This window comes from Hylobates moloch, unplaced genomic scaffold (genome assembly GCF_009828535.3).
Source record: "Hylobates moloch isolate HMO894 unplaced genomic scaffold, HMol_V3 SCAFFOLD_1, whole genome shotgun sequence".
NCBI lineage: Eukaryota > Metazoa > Chordata > Mammalia > Primates > Hylobatidae > Hylobates > Hylobates moloch.
This window is the reverse complement of record NW_026652276.1, coordinates 209,529,814-209,549,935: the sequence shown is the minus strand read 5'-3', so window position 1 is coordinate 209,549,935 and position 20,122 is coordinate 209,529,814. Positions and strand designations below refer to the sequence as shown.

The window sequence follows — 20,122 nt, the reverse complement described above, 5'->3', positions numbered from 1 at the left end:
GAGAGACAGTTCCTCCATAGTAACAAGGAGAGAAGCTAGAGTCAATGGGTCTGGATCTAGGTAACTGGTAGATATGGTGGTGAGAGCCTGAAATTCTCTTTCAATTCTATGTTCCCAGTGAAATAGGAAGCGGGGTCATCAGGAGGCATTGGCAGTTAGAGGAGAGAGAAGGTGTGAAATAGCCATTCAGCAGAGTGAACAGATTTAGGGGAACATATGATGATTTCCAGGCAACATCAAGGACCCCCTTGAGGCCATGATGATGACTTTGCAGGGAGACTGGTTAGTATGTCATGTGATCTTCTCCAGAGAGGTTCAGTGGCACGTTCAGCAGCATCACACAGGCATGGAGCTGGTAGAGAACTGGATTTAGCCAAGGGAAGAAAGTGAGAAAGTCACAAAGATGTTGAGAGTGCATGCCAGGAAGTGATAATAATAATGACTGATCACAGGTAATCTAGGTTACAGGGGAAGGAAATGAGAACATGAAGAGAGTGAGAGACAGTGAAAACCTGGTAGAAGCAATAGATTGTAGGATTGGTGGGTCAATGGATTATTGGACTCAGGAAAAAATAGGAGGTGGTATAGCTAAGGAGTGGAAATAATGGGGTCAGGTGCAGTTATTAATGACGAACACTTGGGTAAAATCAAGGGAGACAGTGGTTGAGGAGGGTGGAAAAAGTATTGCTGGAAGGCAGGAGTTCAGGGAACAGAGATCAAAGTATGGGAAGGATCATCTATGTGGATGTTGAAATCACTAAGAATTAGGACATAACTCAGCCTTTGAGTAATGGTGATCCAGGAGCTTATTTTTTAGCCCTCCAACAATTTCAGGCTGAAAACTACTTCAGTGAGGAAAAAAAAACGCTGCTAGGATATCTTAAGTCAAATCAAAATACCCTCCCCAGTTGGGGGATGGGCAGCTTTCCTGAAATACTCATAGTCTGTTTCTCATTAAATGTGAAATTTTTCTTTTTTTGAGACAGGATCTCACTCTGTCACCCAGGCTGAAGTGCAGTGGCACACTCATTGCTCACTGCAGCCTCGACCTCCTGGGCTCAAGCAATCCTCCCATCTCAGCCTCCCTGGTAGCTGGGACTACAGGCACACGCCACCACTCCCGGCTAATTTCTTTGTATTTTTGGCAGAGATGGGTTTTCGCCATGTTTCGCAGGCTGGTCTCAAACTTCTGGGCTCAAGTGGTTCACCTGCCTCAGCCTCCCAAACTGTTGGGATTACAGGCATGAGCTACCGCTCCTGACACTATTGCACATTTTAAACAAAGAGGCTGGTCCATAGACCATCTGACAAACACTCCTTCATGACTCCTTTCATCTGTAACTGGCAAACCTCTGATTAACCTGTATGTTGAGCCTATATCTCCTATCTCTGGAATCTCTAATTTAAAAAGCACTAACAAGGTATGTCAACATTTCAAGGGAGTGTTATACAAAAAAGAAGTTGAGCCAGTGTTTGCGGCACAGAGATAATAGCAAACTTAGGGAATTTGAACACAAAAGAGAAATTCGCCCTACCTTACACACCTTGTCTTATTACCTCCTATAAGAACCTTTCTGCAGCTCAAACCCAAACCTCTATTAGGAACAACAGGGCTAGCAAGTCCAAGTTAGGGAACAGGCCAACAAAGAAGGAAGGAAGCTTTAATCGGAAGACAGGAACTAGCAAGAAAAACAGACAGAAAGGGAAATGGAAGGTGTCTGGCAGTTCACATTTGTCCCGAATGGTCTGAGCAGGGAAGAAAACATATTTCTTTTTTTTGTTTATGGCTTTACTTTCAAGTTTTATATTAGGTAAATAGAAGCTTGGTGAGCATCTCTCAGGGGTGTGTCCCTTCTCTTGTCCTCCTTATCTCGTCTACCAAGTCTCTTCCATTTCCTGTTACCACTTCTCTTTGTGTCTCTCATCTGCTTTGACTTTCTCCCGCCACCTTTCTCGTCACCTCCATTTTGCTTTCTTCCACTTTTCTGGTCCTACTTCCCTTTCACTCCTTTCCTCCATCTCTTGGGCCCGGCCATTCTGAGAGCGCATCTTGCTAGGCCAGCTCTGGCAGTGGCACGGAGGTGGCGTATGCTGAGGTGCAGTGGCGAGGACGTGGTTATGTACAGCTGGAAAGGCTCTGCTGTCACCGTGAGATGACTCTATTTTTCCTTGGTTGCAGTTTTCTCCTCCTCTCCATCCTGATAATCCCTCAGCAGCTGAATGCTGCAAAGTGGTGTTGATGAGGCTTGCATAGATTCTTCCCAGTGCGGAAGGGTGGCTCAAATAGAATTTCCTGTGTGTAGGAGAGAAAAGTGTTTGATAGTATATAAATTACCTAAAAAGCTCTTTTGCGGGCACACAGATACTTATGCTAATTTTAAAAAATTGTCAACTATCTATAAGAGGTATCTTATAAGAGTTGGTGGTGGCCGGGCCCAGTGGCTCACACCTGTAATCCTAGCACTTTGGGAGGCCAAGGCAGGCAGATCACCTGAGGTTGAGAGTTCTGAGGTCGAGAGTTCGAGACAAGATTGGCCAACATGGTGAAACCCTGTGTCTACTAAAAATACAAAAATTAACTGGGCGTGGTGGTGCATGCCTGTAATTCCAGCTACTCAGGAGGCCGAGGCAGGAGGATCACTTGAACCTGGGAGGCAGAGGTTGCAGTGAGCCGAGATCATGGCACTGCACTCCAGCCTGGGTGACAGAGTGAGACTCCGTCTCAAAAAAAAAAAAAGAGTTGGTGATTTATTAATGATATTTTACTTTAGAAAACAGAAATCACCCCTCCCTTTTAAGGAAATCTATCTCTGGTCAGACAGAGGCACGTAGGAAGTACTTCACAAATGTTTGTTAAATGAATGTGTGGATGGACGAATGGGCCTTGAGCATGAAGACAGAAGGACTGGGACCTTAGGGAGGTCTGACCACACCCCAGCCCCCTTAGCCTACTTCCTTTTCACTCTCTGCATCCCAACCCAACCAGTAAGAAGGCTCTTCAAGAGCTCCAGGAAAGGAAAAGAGAGGAAAGACCACATGGGGAGTCTGCAGAGGCGATTTCTTACACCTCCTATACAGCAAGAGAAAGCAGCTATAGCATCAACAGCATCTGGGGGAACTCTGGGGGCCCTGGGGGTGCCACACATCACGGTTTTGTTCAGCCCAGTTGGGAAAAGAGGGCTGAGGTCTCTGTGGCCAGCATTCCTCGACCACACCCCACAGCTTTCTGGAATCACCCTCAGGACCCCAGGATCTGACCCAGCCCTGAGGCTGAATGCCAGGGCTGCCCCACAATGGCAGGGGATTCCTCCCATTGCTGTACCTATGGGTGGGGCCAGCTGTGGCCCGGTGGAGGCTGCCAGAGTGCTGAGTAGTGAGAGGGGCTGCAGGCCGGAGGGGTTCTCTCTTTCCCACTCTCCATATGTGAATGAAGCCCTCCAACGTAGGTCACAGGTGCAAGGGATACTGTCTTCACGGGAAGAATCTTTCCCTAGATCAAGTAAAGAAATGCATTTGCTTGTATACTGGTTCACAGAGCACTCACAGGTTACAGCTGACATTTGGGGGGTGCTTATGATGTGCCAGGCACCATTCCAAACAATTACATGCATTCATGGTCCTTTAATCCTCACCTCTGTAAGGTCAGAGAGGGTGAATAATTTACCAACTGTCAAACAAGGAGAGGCAGAGTCAGAATTCCAAGCCTGGCAGCCTGGCTCCAGAGTCCACGTTCTTACAACTATGTCACATGAACAAGGCAGCACCAGTAAAAGGAGAGACCCAATAAGATTCAGATGGGTTAACTGAGTGGATTTCCCCAGGAGACTCATCTAGCTGAACTAGCAATGGCCTTGAACCCAGAGGGCCTTAAGCCGGAGCCTGTTCTTGGTGCACTTGGCCCCGGCTCTTCAAAGGATGGCCCGCGGTCCAGCACCTTGGGCATTACCTGGGAGCATGTTAGAATCGCAGTCTCAAGCCCGCTAGACCCAAGAAATTAGAATCTGCCTTTTAACAAGATCTATGGGGGACTGTTTGGACATTAAAGTTTGGGAAGCACTGCAATAATAGGCCATACCACCTGCTGGTGGTGAGTGGAAAGATTCAGCCCCACAGGTGCTGTTGGGCCTCTGGTTTTTCCAATTGTAAGTCTCTTTTTCATCCAAAAGTTCCAGAGGCTGGAGTGTAACAGTCTTTTTAAACTGAGAGACAACACTCCCTCGCCCAATGAGAAAAGCCTGGAGGCCACCTGGGGTGGTTAATCGCAATTCAATTTCAGCCTAGGAACATCTTGGCCGTGGTAGGTCCCATGATGCCAGATACCCTGTGACCCTAAAATTCTAGCTGTTTTCTCAAGTCCCAGAAATGTTTGAAATATTCCTCACATCTGTTTTCTTCAACCCTAATGCCATGGGGTATGTCTTGAGTGTGTATGTTTATACATATATGTGTTTGAATGTATGTTTAAATGCAGAGAAATGAATCACCATCATGTCATTAGTCGCATAACATGAGAAAACATTCTTAGGCTTGGACAAAATGTGAGGCAGCCACAGCTGTGCTCACCATTTAGAACAGGGGCTGTGAGCTGGCAGCCTCCAGGCTGAATGTGGTCTGCAGATATGTTTTGTTTGCCCACTAAGTGTTAGCCAATACTATGCTTTAATATTTCATGGGAAGGTGGTATGCCACATATGTCCAGATCTTTTGGCTTCTCTTGAAAAATCAGAATATTTGGCCTGGATTCCAGCATGGCAACAACTAATGGAAGTCTTAATTGAAGCTTTCACTTTCTCATTGCCACTATCCCCACCACTCCCTGCTGTCTTCTCAGTTTTGACACCAAGTGTCAGCTGCCAGCAGTTGTTTTACTTATAACAGAATTTAGAGAAAAGTTAACCTTTTCTTACATCCATGTCACCCAGCCCTTTATCCTTTTTTTTTTTTTAAGTCTGAGTCTCACTCTGTCACCAGGCTGGAGTGCAGTGGTGTGATCTGGGTTCCCTGCAACCTCCACTTTCCCAGATTCAAGCGATTCTCCTGTCTCAGCCTCCCGAGTAGCTGGGACTATAGGTACGTGCCATCATGCCCAGCTAATTTTTGTATTCTTAGTAGAGATGGGGTTTCACCATGTTGGCCAGGCTGGTCTCAAACTCCTGACCTCGTGATCCGTCCACTCGGCCTCCCAAAGTGCTGGGATTACAGGCGTGAGCCACGGCGCCCTGCCCCCTTTACCCATTTATACCACCTGCAGTCCTATGCATTTGTAATCCCTGATTTAGACGAAAGTTAGCAAGGTTCCCCTGGGACCTACAGTCTTCTCTAAATTTATAAATATCTTATGATATTCTGGCTGCCTACTGAGCCAACGTGAAGGAATAATTTATTAGTGACATGGTATATGGGTATTTATTGCCTCCCATTTTGTTCTCAGCCCTCTGCTTCATGCTGTGGATAACTGAGAAGCCTGAAAACAACTTAGTATTCACTGAAGAAATATCCCTCAAACCTATAAAACAACTAGGGAATAATGAAAGAGAGGTTATGACCAAGGAAGGATTAGCCTGGCAGGAAGGTGTTGTGTGAAGGGTAGGATTTAGAAGGATAGGGAGGATTTAGAGTGAAGCATCGGGGGAAGGTAGTGGATGGGGGATGACAGAGGCATGAGATGGCTAAGGTTTCCTGGAGCAAAAGATTTGGGCTGGAGAAGATGATTAGGCAGAGGGCTGCTATTAGAGGAAGAGTGAGTGAGCAGGTGAGATGGGCAAGATGGGGGAAGATTGTGCAGGGCCATGCATGCCAAATTGAGTGGATTTGGCGTGAACTAGAACCTGGAAATAGGGAACTGGCTGCTTTTTCCAGAATGTGTCATGCTCCCTCATGCAGACTCTGTCTCTTCTTCCTAGAATGCCCTGCCTTACCTGTTTCAGCCAGCTCACCTGCACTCATTGTCTATGACTCAGATCAGAAACCACGCCTCCCAGGCCAGCTTCCTGGCAGGAATGAGGGACCCCCTTCTTTGTGCTCCTTTGGCACCCAGGCATAAGCTTTGAATGTTGCCTGGAAGGAGACGTTTTGTAATTTGGGGATTTTTCCCATCTGACACCACCAAATTATAAACTTCTCGAGGGAACATGGTGTCTTTCTACATGGTGACCCTAAAGCCCATCACAGTAATTGGCACTCAGTGCATGGTTTTGAATGAATAAATGGATAAATGAACTTATGGAAGAGTGCTACAGGCTTGAGATGAGAAGGGCTGGGCTGGGGTAGGGTCTGTGGGTGTAGAAATGAAGTAAAGAATAGAAGATACATTGCAAAGAAAGAAATTGGTTAGGACTTGGTGCCAACTTGATTGTGGTGGCCAGAGAGCCTAAAGGAATTCAAACTAAATCATGGAAGGACAATGGCAATACTGACAGCACCAGGACAACTGGGATGGGGGCTGGAGGGGATCTTATTCTTTTTTTTTTTTTTTTTTTTGAGACGGAGTCTCGCTCTGTCGCCCAGGCTGGAGTGCAGTGGCGCAATCTCGGCTCACTGCAAGCTCCGCCTCCCGGGTTCACGCCATTCTCCTGCCTCAGCGTCTCCGACTAGCTGGGACTACAGGCGTCCGCCACCGCGCCCGGCTAATTTTTTGTATTTTTTAGTAGAGACGGGGTTTCACCGTGGTCTCGATCTCCTGACCTCGTGATCCACCCGCCTCGGCCTCTCAAAGTGCTGGGATTACAAGCGTGAGCCACCGCGCCCAGCCGGGGATCTTATTCTTATATCCAGAGTAGAAAGCTCTTTGAGGCATGGTACCCTGTGCCCTCCCTTACCTGAGCTGTTCTTGTTGGTCTCCACCTTTTTGCTTCTCCTGAAACTCGAGCCATTTCAGGATCAAGGAAATGAGAGTTGAAAGTAAAGGAAAAGAACATTAAATTTGTATTTCAGATCTTGTTCCAAAGTTCCTGATGCAAAGCTTTAGAGACAGATATAAATATGAAAAAGGCCAGCTGTGGCTATATTGGATGGGTGTGACGCATATTAAAGTTCCAGAAAAAAAAATCGGGAAGGGGGAGGTGGAATGGGGTGGGAGGTGGGGAGCAGAGCCCATGCTGCTGATTTTGCTGAGGAGGAGGGGGTGACTCCATCTGTTCAGTTCTGCATCTCAGCTATTTATTTTATTTGCTGTTAAGTTGCATGTTGTTGCCAATGTGCAAAAACTGATAATAATTGCAACCAGACTAGAACCAGCCCAAATGAGAGAAAAATCATCACTCAGGGGCTTCATTCTGGGAAACTGACGAGAAGGAGCTAAATGTCTGTACAAAGCAATTATCAAGATAGCAGTGAAGCAAAAACTAATCCCTTCCTCCCCTCGTTTCTTACATCCTTCTGATCTGCCCAGACTAGGTTGCCATAGCTCCCTGGCTCGTTTTTCCACATCTCTCCTTCCCTTCAAATTAACTGTCAGGCAACAGCTAGCATGACCTTTTCAAAATGTAAATTGGATCACGTCACTTCCCTGTTTAAAATGCTGCTAAGGCTCCCATGACACTGGAAGTCTAAATTTCTTCGCATGGCTTCCCAGGACCCGCCTGGCTCACTCCTTGCGCTCTTCTACTTATTCTCTTCCACCACTACCCGCTCTTCCCCACTGGCCTTCCATCAAGCTTCTTCCTTTGCAGAAGCCTCAGCCTTGCATCTGCCCATTCCCTTAACCTGCCTGGCCCTTCTTCACCCTTTCTTTAGCTGTCTATTACCTATTTTCTCCTTCAGACCTTAGCCTCCTCTCAACTTCTAGAAATATTAAAAGCTGTCTGTGCCAGAGAGTGCCAGTAGGCCCCCAGTGACCCTTTTTGCCTTCTCCCATGGGGACACAGTGCCTAATTTTGTGTTGTGTACATGGCTATGCAAAATGGGGAATGCATTTCCCAGTCTCCCTTGCAGTTGAGCGAGGTCATGTGACTGAGTGTGGCCAATGAGGTATAAACAGAAGCTGTTCTTTAAATAGTAATTTAAAAATCGGTGATTTGACCAGACACAGTGGCTCACTCCTATAATGCCAGCACTTTGGGAGGCTGAGGTGAATGGATCACATGAGGCCAGGAGTTTGAGACTAGCCTGGCCAACATGGTGAAACCCCATCTCTAATAAAAATACAGAAATTAGCCAGGCATGGTAGTGAGTGCCTATAACCCCAGCTACACTGGAGGCTAAGGCATTAGAATTACTTGAACCCGAGAGGCAGAGGTTGCAATGAGCTGAGATCATGCCATTGCACTCCAGCCTGGGCGACAGAGTGAGACTCTGTCTCAAAAAAGAAAGAAAAAGGAAGGAAGGAAGGAAGGAAGGAAGGAAGGAAGGAAGGAAGGAAGGAAGGAAGGAAGGAAGGAAGGAAAGTGATTTGATATTTTGAGATAGCCAAAAAGTAGTTTCAAAATACCTTGCTCTATTAGAGTCCAGTGCCCCCTAGCTCAGCAATATGACATCTCATCGAGAAGTTCCTTAATTACAGAGCTCTGTATGATATATGGAGTGACAATCTCCAGGATATATGCTTTATACTGGGCAACAGATAAGTCTTTTTCTTGTGTTAATAGTTTTCTACCTCCAGCCCAGTTAGAATTAATAATACAAGTTAATACTTATTGAGACCTTACTTACAATTTGCCTCTAAATCTGCTGAGGAGCATTCTAAGTGTTTGATGCGTATGAGCTCATTTGATCCTGACATCTGGATGAGGTTGGCACTATTTTCATTTCCATTTTACAGATCTGAAAACTGAGCCCCCAAGTTTCGATATGCTCAAGGGTGCAGTCAGAGCAGTGACTTGGGCCCATGTCTATGTGAGCTCTTCGCTGCTATAAGCGCTTGCCTCCTCCAAGCTGTACTGGTTTTCAGTTTATTACCAGTGCTCAGAAAGAAAGGGAATTTGTTCTGCCTCTGAACTGCTGGTCCAACTGGTTCCTGTTGTGACAAAATTCTCCTCTCTGACACCTCATTTTTCTCTCCTGGTGATATTTACTAATTTATTTCTGTTCTCCCCTTTCTATTAAACCATAAGTAACAGGCACTAGGACCCTGGATCCCACTTTATCTGGGACTGAATATTCTGTGGTACCCTCTGGTGTAAGTACGCTCAACTCCTGTCTCTTTTAAACCAACCAGTTTTATACCAAGACTTAATGCTAAGTCATCTGTACATATAGCGACATTTCCTCAGCCATGAAGAAGATAGATCTGTAGCATGGAGCTTTCAAGAACAGACTCTATATTAAGAAAACGAACACAGAAGCTCCATAAAGTCCAAGCAGAGACCTTGGGTGAGCAGGTAAGTAAATCCAATAAGTTGACAATGTTTTAAACAATGGTTTTGGTTATTTCTCTGTAGGACTAGAAACTGGATTAGAAATTAGATTTTACGTGACCGGGCACGGTGGCTCATGCCTGTAGTCCCGGCACTTTGGGAGGCCGAGACAGGTGGATTGCTTGAGGTCAGGAATTTGAGACCAGCCTGGCCAGCATGGTGAAACCCTGTCTCTACTAAAAATACAATAATTAGCTGGGGATGGTGATGTGTGTCTGTAATCCCAGCTACTTGGGAGGCTGAGGCAGGAGAATCACATCAACCCAGGAGGCAGAGGTTGCAGTGAGCCGAGACTGTGCCACTGCACTCCAGCCTGGGCGACAGAGTGAGACTCTTGTCTCAAATAAACAAATGAACAACAACAAAAAAAAGAAATTAGGTTTTACCTTTTCATCTGTATACCTAACTTATCCTCATTGTTGGAGAGCGACTTTTCATTTTTTATAGTAGTCCTCCTCTGGAGTCAAGCCAACCACGCTTGCTACGTGGAGAAGGAGAATAAGGCAAGGAGAGCTGGAAGAAGGTTTTCCTGAGTCAAGGATAAAGACTGAACAGTGACTGGGCGCGGTGGCTCATGCCTGTAATCCCAGCACTTTGGGAAGCCGAGGCGGGCAGCTCACCTGAGGTCAGGAGTTCCAGACCAGCCTGGCCAACATGGTGAAACCCCGTCTCTATTAAAAATACAAGAATTAGTTGGGGGCATGGTCTCAAATTCCTGACCTCAAGCAATCCACCTGCCTTGGCCTCCCAAAGTGCTGGGAATACAGGCGTGAGCCACTATGCCTGGTCAGGTAAAACCCTGTGCTCATTAACCAAGATATTTGGTTTCTGGATCTCACAGCCCAGACCATCTGGGTTGCAGGAAGGAATGTCAGAGGCTGGCCTGATTTAAGTCACGTACCTCAACTGGTTCTGCTGGTGTAAGTCGGCAAAAATCTGAGACAGGACTTCACTCTCCCCCTTGGTCATTAGTTGAATGAGGCTCTCGCTGGGCTGGGAGGCTTGGAGTTTCTTCTGTACTAACTATATGAAGAAAAAAAGCAGAACCAGGTGGTTAAGGCCTTGGGGTCTTCACATTTTCCTAATATCATGGTCCAGACTCTAAAGTGTTGGAACTCAAAATTTTCCAAAGTGCAGCCACACCAGCTGCTCACAGAGGCAATTCTGAGGCCATATTTTTTGGTTTACACTCCTCATATTGATAAAAATGTCCTTTTGTGCCTAAGGGTAATATCTTCATTACATACTTTTAACACAACTTAACAGATACTTATTCCTATTAATATACCTTAATATAATGTATGAGTAGCCTATTAATATAAGCTTTAATAAAGTTTATGCTGTTTGGTTTTATACTTAAATGTAGGGGAATCATATATTTGTTATAGAAATTTAATTAGTGGAGTGTTTTTTTGAGGCAGAGTCTCACTCTTATGGCCAGGCTGGAGTGCAGTGGTGCAATCTCGGCTCACTGAGATCTCTGCCTCCTGGGTTCACTGAGACCTCTGCCTCAGCCTCCCAAGTAGCTGGGACTACAGGTGTCTGCCACCAAGCCTTGCTAATTTTTGTATTTTTAGTAGAGACAGGGTTTCACCATATTGGCCAGGCTGGTCTCGATCTCCTGACCTCGTGATCTGCCCACCTTGGCCTCCCAAAGTGCTGGGATTAGAAGCGTGAGCCACTGCGCCCAGCCTAATTAGTATTTTAAAACTTTATTTCTCTAAGAAATATCCTATAGTGTGCTGCTTTTTACATAGGGGCAAAATTAATTTCTTTCCTGCTGCCTGTGATACTCAAAAGTGCTCCAGTTGTGCATGCTGTCCATGTCCATAGTCACTCATTCATTCCATATTTATTGAACGCCAACTAGGCGCCAGGTACTAGGGATACAGCAGTAAAGAAGACAGACAAAAACCCCTGCCTTCATGGAGTTTCCGTTGTAGCTGAAGTCAGACTTACATTCATCATGTTCTGGGACAAAAATGCCCAGGTATCTTCACTGGTAAATTCTATCAAATATTTAAAGAAGAAGTAATAGCAATGCTTCATGAATTCTTTCAGAAAATAGAGGAGGGAATACTTTCCAACTTCTTCAATGAGGATAATATTAACTTGATACCAAAGCTAGAGGATCACAAACATATCACAAGAAAATTACAGACCGATATCTCTCATGAGCATAGATGCAAAATTCCTTAACATAATGTGAGCAAACTGAATCTAGTAACATATAAAAAAGAAGTATATACACCTTGACCAGGCAGATTTTATTGCAGGAACACAAAGTTGGTTTAACATTAAAAAAATCAATTCATATAATATACTATATTAACAGAATGAAGGACAAACCACATAATCATCTTAATAGATGCAAAGAAAGCATTTAACAAAATCTAATACCCATTCATGATGAAAAAAGAAAAGAAAGAAAACCCTTTCAATAAACTAGGAAGAAAGGGAATTTCCTCAACCAGATTAAGGGCATCTACAAATATTCATAATAAGCATCATACTTAATAGCAAAAAAAGTATGCTTTTTCCTAAGATCAGGAACAAGACAAGTCTGCTTTTGCCTCTTCTATTAAACATGTACTGGAGGTTCTAGCTAATGCAATAGAGCAATAAACAAATCTAGATTGGAAACGAAGATGTGAAACTGTCCTTATTGCAGATGGCATGAGTGTGTGTGTGTGTGTGTGTGTGTGTGTGTGTGTGTGTGGTGTGTGTATGTAGAAAATCCCAAGGAATCCGTAAAACTGCTATAATGTATAATGAGGTTAATAGTAAAAAACCAATTGTATTTCTAATACCATCAATGAATGACCCAAAAATGAAATTAAGAAAACACAAACACAGTTCTGGTCACAACAGCATCAACAACAATAAGTTACTTAGGAAAACATTTAATAAAATAAGTGCAGAACTTTCAGAATTTGTCTACTAAAAACTACAAAATAGGCCGAGCATGTGGCTCACACCTGTTATCCCAGCACTTTGGGAGGCTGAGGCAGGAGAATTGCTTGAGCCCAGGAGTTTAAGACCAACCTGGGCAACACAGCAAGACCTCATCTCTATTAAAAACAAAACAAAAGCTACAAAACATTGCTAAGAGAAACTAAAGTATTGAAATAAATGAAAAGACATTCCATATTCAGATATTGGAAGACACAATATTATCAGATGGCACTTCTCCCCAAAGTAGTGTATAAATTCAACATGCGCTTATCAAAATTCTAACAGGTTTTTTTTTGTGGAAATTAACAAACTGATTCTAAAATTTATATGAAAATGCAACAGATCTAGAATAGCCAACAGAGTTTGAAAAAGAACAAAATTAGAAGACTTATATCACCCATTTTCAAACTTAATGTAAAGCTACATTAACCAAGACATTGTTGTATTGACACGAGAATAGGCAAATAAGTCAACAGAATGGAACTGAGAATTCAGAAATAAATTCCTATATTGATAGTAAATTGATTTTTGATGAAGGTGCTAAGACAATTCAATGTGGGAAGGAATAGTCTTTTCAACAAATGGTGCTAGGCTAATTACATATCCACATACACAAAAAAAGTACTTAGATCATTACTTCATTCCATACGTAAATATTAACTCAAAAGGGATCATAGACCTAAATGTAGGAGCTGAATCTATAAAACTCCTAGAATAAAACATAGGATAAAATCTTTGTGACTTTGGAATGAACAAAGAGTTCTTAGATATGCATAAAAAACCTGATTCATAAAAGAAAAAGTTTCATGCCTGTAATCCCAGCACTTTAGAAGGCTGAGGCAGAGGGATCACTTCAGGTCAGGAGTTTGAGACCAGCCTTGCCAACATGATGAAACCCTGTCTCTACCAAAAACTACAAAAATTAATTGAGTGTGGTGGTGGATGCTTGTAATCCTAGCTACTTGGGAGGCTGAGGTGGGAGAATCACTTGAACCCAGGAGATGGAGGTTGCAATGAGCTAAGATTGTGCCATTGCACTCCAGCCTGGGCAACAGAGCGAGACTGTCTCAAAAAAAAAAGGAAAAAGTTGATAATTGCACTTTATCAAAATTAAAAACTTTTGCTCCTCAAAAACATCATTAAGAAAATGAAAGGCAATTCTTAGACTGAGAGAAAATATTTTCAAATCATGCATCTGATGAAGAACTTGTATCCAGAATATACAAAGAATTCTTACAATGCAATAGGAAGAAAAAACCCAATTGAAAAAATGGTCAATGCCGGGCACAGTGCCTCACGCCTGTAACCCCAGCACTTTGGTGGGCCGAGGTGGGTGGATCACCTGAGGTCAGGAGTTCCAGACCAGCCTGGCTAACATGGCGAAACCCTGTCTCTACTAAAAATACAAAAATTGGCCGGGCGTGGTGGGGTGTGCCTGTGATGCCAGCTACTTGGGAGGCTGAGGCAGGAGAATCACTTGAGCCTAGGAGGCAGAGGTTGCAGTGAGCCAAGATCGCACCACTGCACTCCAGCCTGGGCAACAGAGTGAGACTCCATCTCAAAAAAAAAAAAAAAAATGCAAAACAAAACAAAAAAACGACAAATACTCTGTGACTCTGCCCTGGAGTTGGCCCCATGCTACAATGTGGATGAACCTGAAAAATGTTATGCTAAGTGAAAGAAGCCAGACACAAAAGCCTATATGTTGTAAGATTCCATTTACATGAAATGCCTAAGATGAATGTGTATAGACTAAAAACAGATAATGGTTGCCTAGAGCTGAGAGTAAGAACAGGGAATGACTGCAAATGGGCAAGGGGAAATTTTTTAGAGTAATGGAAATGTTCTGAAACTGGATTGTGGTGATGGTTACACGACTCTATACAATCTACTGAAAGTGTTGAAAGTGTGGTTTCAACATAATCCACAATATAATCCACAATGATGGATTTTATAAAACAATAAACAATTTATATAGAATTGTTTATATAAAATATATATAAAACAAAACAATTATAAAACAATAAAATCCACAATGGTGGATTTTATTGTTCTAAATGATATTCAGTAAAGCTGTTTAGAAAAGGCCTCGCGCTGAGATCACCTTCAAAGGGCACTCACATACCAGCTGGGTTAAGCTCTACCTCGCTGCTTTGGCCTTGGCTGCAGGCTGGCAATGGTGCTCACTTACCTTCAAATCTCCTGAGAGGCTGCAGCAGTTCTTGGGTACCAGGCAGTGAGTGACAAGAATCCTAGGGTCTTTGGTGGTGATGGACAGCCCCTTTTGCAGAATTTGAACCAGTCGGATCCAGAAGTGGAAGACAGTCTCAGGATGGTCAGGGTGGAGCTTTAGGTAATAAATCTTCTCAGTGACTGTCCTCAACTGCAGGATGCGTTGATGGTGGTCACATACCTGGAGCTCCACAAACTTCAATGGGAGAATCCTGAAGCCCCCAGGGAAGACACACATTGACAACCCTATTGCATCCGATCTGACCCTGTCTCGTTAAAATGAGGAAGGTCTCCTTTAGGACTAAGGCTTTTGGAGGTAGAAAAGAGGTGCTTTAGCACAGTGCTGCTCAATTGTTGGGGAGACCAAATACACCTGCTGAGCTTGTTTAAAATGCAGACACCTGAAGACACCACTGAAGATTCAGATTCAGTAGGAATTGGGTGTGGCCCTGGAATTTGCATTGTAACTTCCACCTACCCTGCCATGATTCTCGTGTGCCCTAGATCCTATTTGAGAGAGACAGCCTAGGAGGTTAGGTGGCTAGAGTCATAGGATTTTGCAATTTCTTTCTGTTTTTCTTTTCTTTTCTTTCTTTCTTTTCTGAGGCAGAGTTGTGCTCTTGTTGCCCAGGCTGGAGTGCAATGGCACGATCTTGGCTCACTGCAACCTCCACCTCCCGGGTTCAAGCGATTCTCCTGCCTCAGCCTCCTCAGTAGCTGGGATTACAGGCATGTGCCACCAGGCCCATCTAATTTTTTATTTTTGGTAGAGACGAGGTTTCATCATGTTGGTCAGGCTGGTCTCGGACTCCTGACCTTAGGTGATCCACCTGCCTCTGCCTCCCAAAGTGCTGGGATTACAGGCATGAGCCACCGCGCCCAGCCGAAATTTCTTTCTTGAAAGCACCAAAGGAGCTTGCCCCACTGTCTGGCTTGTGCATTTACTGAGTTTAATGCCACAGTTAGTCTTTCCAAGGGAGTTAAAGTTCAAGGATCTGGCTTTGGATCTAATATTAGCTGGGACTGGGTGGTACTTGCTACAGGTACACCAAGAACATCATGGAGAGGTGTGTCACCGAGGTAGCATGCAGAAATGAAGGGTTTTCTTGGACTTTTGGGAATTTCTAGAGATTCTTGAGATATCCTACAGATTTTTTTTTTTTTTTTTTTTTTGAGACGGAGTCTCACTTTCGCCCAGGCTGGAGTGCAGTGGCGCGATCTCGGCTCACTGCAAGCTCTGCCTCCCGGGTTCACGCCATTCTCCTGCCTCAGCCTCCTGAGGCCCCAAAATTTAAAAAGGCTACTTTGTCCCTGACAAGCATGATGTCACTATTTGCTACAGCTCCAAGTGAGACTTAGTCCCATTTATTTTACTGGTTAAAAAAAAAAAAAAAAAACTGGCCGGGCACAGTGGCTCACACCTGTAATCCCAGCACTTTGGGAGGCTGAGGAGGGTGGGTCACCTGAGGTCAGGAGTTCAAGACCAGCCTGGCCAACATGGTGAAACCCTGTCTCTATTAAAAATACAAAAATTATCCAGGTGTGGTGGCAGGCGCCTATCATTCCAGCTACTCGGGGAGCTGAGGCAGGAGAATCACTTGAACCTGGGAGGCGGAGATTGCAGTGAGCCAAGATCCCGCCGTTGCACTCCAGCCTGGGCGACAGTCTTTTTTGAGACTCAGTCTGAAAAAATAAAAAAGAAAGAACAAGAAAAAGAAAACTGAGGAGCAGCAAATAACTTGTGATTTTAAAAACTGAGTCCAGTTAGTTGCATACCAAGAACTAGAAATAATCTCCTTTCCCCAACCAGTGCTCCATCTGTCAGACTCACTGCCTCCTTGCCCTTGGGCCCAATGCTGAGAGATTTCCTATGAATTCAGTGGCATCCGTGCAGCGAGAAAGAAAGTGGGCAGGTAGACTGGCCCCTCACTCCTGTCCACATGACATCTCCCTTTGTCCCACTTGGCCTCTGTCCTTCCAGTGCACCACCTGTCTTAGGATGTCTAAAAAATCAATTGTCTAAAAAAATCAATGTCACTGCTGATGACATCTCTATCTTCTCCTTGAGTTTAGTAGTCAAGCAACCTCCACTTTGCATCCACCCCTCACCCCTCTTGTCCTCCATTCTCATCTGCGTTGCTCACCTCTTCAGGAAGATGTTGGGGGCTGTGGATGGTCTGTTCCATGTCTGGTTCTGCCCCTGGTGCCATTTGACACTGGCCATGAGTAGGATGTTGGGGAGGGGCAGGCAGGGCACCGAGGAAGTCACCCCCAGGGCCATGGTGTTGGAGGCTTTGTAGATGTCTCTCCAATTCCTGCCCCTTTTGACCTGCAACACAGCCCCCAGGCACAACCTGAGCATTTGGCAAAAGCCGCAGTCTGTTTCAGCCCAGGGTTTCTCAATCTCGACACTATTAATGTTTGGGGTTGGATATTCTTTGTTGAGGGCAGGATACTGCCCTGCACGCTAGAGAATACTTAGTAGCATCCTTGACCTCTGCCTACTAGTTCTAGTAGCACTACCAGCCAAATCACAACAACAAAAAATGTCTCCAGACATTGTCAAATATTCCCTGGCAGTTGGGGCCAAAAATCAATTCTTGTAGATAACCACTGTATTGGTTAAACAACTACTAGTATTTAAACAATATTTCAACCACCCATAGTTAACAATTGCCAGCAAGAATTACAACCCAGGAGTTCCCTGCCATCTGTCATTTCTGCCAATCCTCCCCGGACTGTTTCCTGGCCTTCTTTGAAAAATGTATCCTCTTGGTCCTTCCCCGAGGGACCCTATTATGTCCTGCACCTTCACTGAACAGGAAGGTCCTCTCTAACTCCAAAGTGGTGTTTATTCTCGCTTCCATCCAACAAGAGGAGAGCCCAGGCAAGGAGACAAATGTGCGCCGAGTGCCTGTTAGACAAGGTACTTTGCTTGCTGTATTTGCATTTCATCCTCAGGTCAGTTCAACCCTTTTACAATCAAGGGGCCAGATTCAGGCTGCACAGGTTACTTGCACAGTCACCTCCCAGGGAGAAGGCAGAGGACTGGAATCTGAGCCCAGCTGTCTCTGGGACCCCAGGTGCTGTTCTTTCTCCAATCCGCAATATTGTTCTCAAGAAGCATCTCTTTTCGCTGCCTCTTTGTTCATCTACTTCAGGTGACAGCCTGGGGGCTGAAGAAAACTAGGGGATTAGAATACCAAATTCTCCCCTCAGAGCAGAGGACCCCTGGGTGACAGCTGTCTGTAGGAGAAGCCCTGTCTGGGGCTCAGAAAAGCCCAGGTCAATGAGGGTGGCCTTGCATTCCAGGTCCACTAGCTTCTCCTTGCCTCAGTTCTCACTCCGCCCCAGTTTCAGGGACGGACTCTCTCAGTCATATCTTGGGAACAGGTTTAGAGGAATCAAAAAGTGCTATTCTGCGCCACCCAAGAGTACCTGGACGAAGTTGCTTTCAAACACCACGGAGTCAGGAAACAGGTTGAATTCTGGAGAATGAACCACCTGGCAGAGCAGTCCCTCCTCCACACCTAGGCCCACTCCAGGGTTCGGCTCTCCATCCACAGGCAAGAGGCCCCTGAATTCTTCCCAGGCATTCAGGGAAGGGAAGGTTGGATAGGATCTTGTGACTTTCACTGTCTTCTTTGAATTCCTCCAAGTCTTTCTATGTGGAAATGATGACAACATTTCTACACATGCTCAGGGGCCTGCTGCACATTTGTCCTGGGATCTCTCTCTCCCCTCCTGGCCTTGGGCAGCTGGCCAAGCCCTGGGATGGGACCGCCAGTCAGCTCACAATGATGAATGGATGACATCATGAAAAACCAGGAGGACTTGCAGGAAGGGGAAGTGCAGAGGAGCCTCCCTTTTCCTCCAGAGAGCTTATGTGCCTTATCCTTGCCTTGACATTCCCCAGCCCTTTTCGGAACCCCAGGACATAGTCCTCCCAGAACTTGCTGAAAAAGCAGTGAGCCAGGCAGAAAGCAAGCAATGAGGGCTGTTAGGAAGCTCCTTCCACTGCTAAGAGGAAAATGCCCTTCCTGCCTTTCAAGTCTTCCTTACTCTGAATGCAACCTATCTCACACAACTTTAAAAGCTGCATGTCCATTGAAAACCCTGTCTTCCTAAGCTTTGCTGCATGTGGGCCCCCAACACCCTGGTGGATCTGCAGGTTATGGTAGCAGTTGCAGGGCAGTTGGTGCCTGCTCTGTGTTCTGCCGCGGCAGGCTGGTTACTTCTGCAGGACTTATTTCCCTTAGGAGGTCAAACTGAAGAAGCAGGAGAAGTAATTAGTTTCTTATCCAGAGGCTGGCTTTGTCAGGGCGCTGGCTGGGTGGAATAGAACACTGATGAGCAGCTCTGCTAGGTCCCAAGCTGTTCTCCCTCTTGGAGAGTGACAGCGTCCCTCACCCCTGAACCAGAGGAGGAAAGAGCCCAAATCATGGGCTGCTAGGTCAGGGAGAAAGAATCAAGCAGGCTGACCACTATTCAAGGCCATTCCTGGGAGAAACTGTTTTCTAATTTGGACCAAATTCTGAATTTTTTTTTTTTTTTTTTTTGAGATGGAATCTCACTCTTGTTGCTCAGGCTGGAGTGCAATGGTGCGATCTCGGCTCACCGCAACCTCTGCCTCCCGAGTTCAAGCGATTCTCCTGCCTCGGCCTCCTGAGTAGCTGGGATTACAGGCATGTGCCATCACGCCTGGCTAATTTTTTGTATTTTTAGTAGAGACAGGGTTTCTCCATGTTGGTCAGGCTGGTCTCGAACTCCTGACCTCAGGTGATCCGCCCACCTCGGCCTCCCAAAGTGCTGGGATTACAGGCATGAGCCACTGTGTCTGGCTCAAATTCTGAACTTATTACATAATGAATTAACCATCAAGGTCAAATGTAACACATATAGACAAAGAGTTTGACAACCATTACACACAAAGGACAAGCATGGAGGCTGACTTTTGTATTTCATTATAAAGTCAAGGAGAAGCCTAAAGGGCCTGGAGGCTCTCCCCATCCAATTCCATCAGTCCTTCCCTCTGGTCGTTCAGATCACACCCCTGCTCCAGCACCTGTTACAGCTCCTGGCTCAGTAAACCAACTTCCGGAAGTTGGTTTACTGAGCCAGGAGCTGTAACAGGTGCTGGAGCAGGGGTGTGATCTGAACGACCAGAGGGAAGGACTGATGGAATTGGATGGGGAGAGCCTCCAGGCCCTTTAGGCTTCTCCTTGACTTTATAATGAAATACAAAAGTCAGCCTCCATGCTTGTCCTTTGTGTGTAATGGTTGTCAAACTCTTTGTCTATATGTGTTACATTTGACCTTGATGGTTAATTCATTATGTAATAAGTTCAGAATTTGAGCCAGACACAGTGGCTCATGCCTGTAATCCCAGCACTTTGGGAGGCCGAGGTGGGCGGATCACCTGAGGTCAGGAGTTCCAGATCAGCCTGACCAACATGGAGAAACCCTGTCTCTACTAAAAATACGAAAAATTAGCCAGGCGTGGTGGCGGGTGGATCACGAGGTCAGGAGATCAAGACCATCCTGGCTAACATGGTGAAACCCCGTCTCTACTAAAAATACAA

At 45.3% G+C, this 20,122-nt stretch overlaps 2 protein-coding genes across 4 annotated transcripts in view; both read right to left on the bottom strand.

Annotated features, from left to right (window-relative positions):
* Positions 1-1,645: 1,645 nt before the first annotated feature.
* GARIN1B (golgi associated RAB2 interactor 1B) lies at positions 1,646-18,420 on the bottom strand. 3 transcript variants are annotated; one of them, XM_058426439.1, is made up of 8 exons: positions 17,979-18,420; positions 16,685-16,869; positions 14,500-14,752; positions 10,255-10,376; positions 9,974-10,024; positions 6,819-6,856; positions 3,323-3,490; positions 1,725-2,293 (listed from the first exon to the last, which is right to left on the bottom strand). In XM_058426439.1, the coding sequence occupies exons 1-8, from the start codon at positions 18,225-18,227 to the stop codon at positions 2,280-2,282; spliced, it is 1,080 nt and encodes a 359-aa protein (XP_058282422.1). In that variant the 5' UTR covers positions 18,228-18,420; the 3' UTR covers positions 1,725-2,279. The 3 variants fall into 3 exon arrangements, with proteins under 3 accessions (XP_032609428.1, XP_032609427.1, XP_058282422.1); XM_032753537.2 differs by lacking the exon at positions 9,974-10,024 and having other exon boundaries at positions 1,646-2,293; positions 17,979-18,414; XM_032753536.2 differs by lacking the exon at positions 9,974-10,024 and having other exon boundaries at positions 1,648-2,293; positions 6,819-6,862; positions 17,979-18,419.
* Positions 10,255-20,122, bottom strand: part of GARIN1A (golgi associated RAB2 interactor 1A) — a 45,414-nt gene continuing 35,546 nt past the window's right edge. Inside the window, exon 7 of the mRNA XM_058426460.1 lies at positions 10,255-10,376. The gene's annotated coding sequence lies outside the window, so the exon portion shown is untranslated. The remainder of the gene's footprint in view (positions 10,377-20,122) is intronic.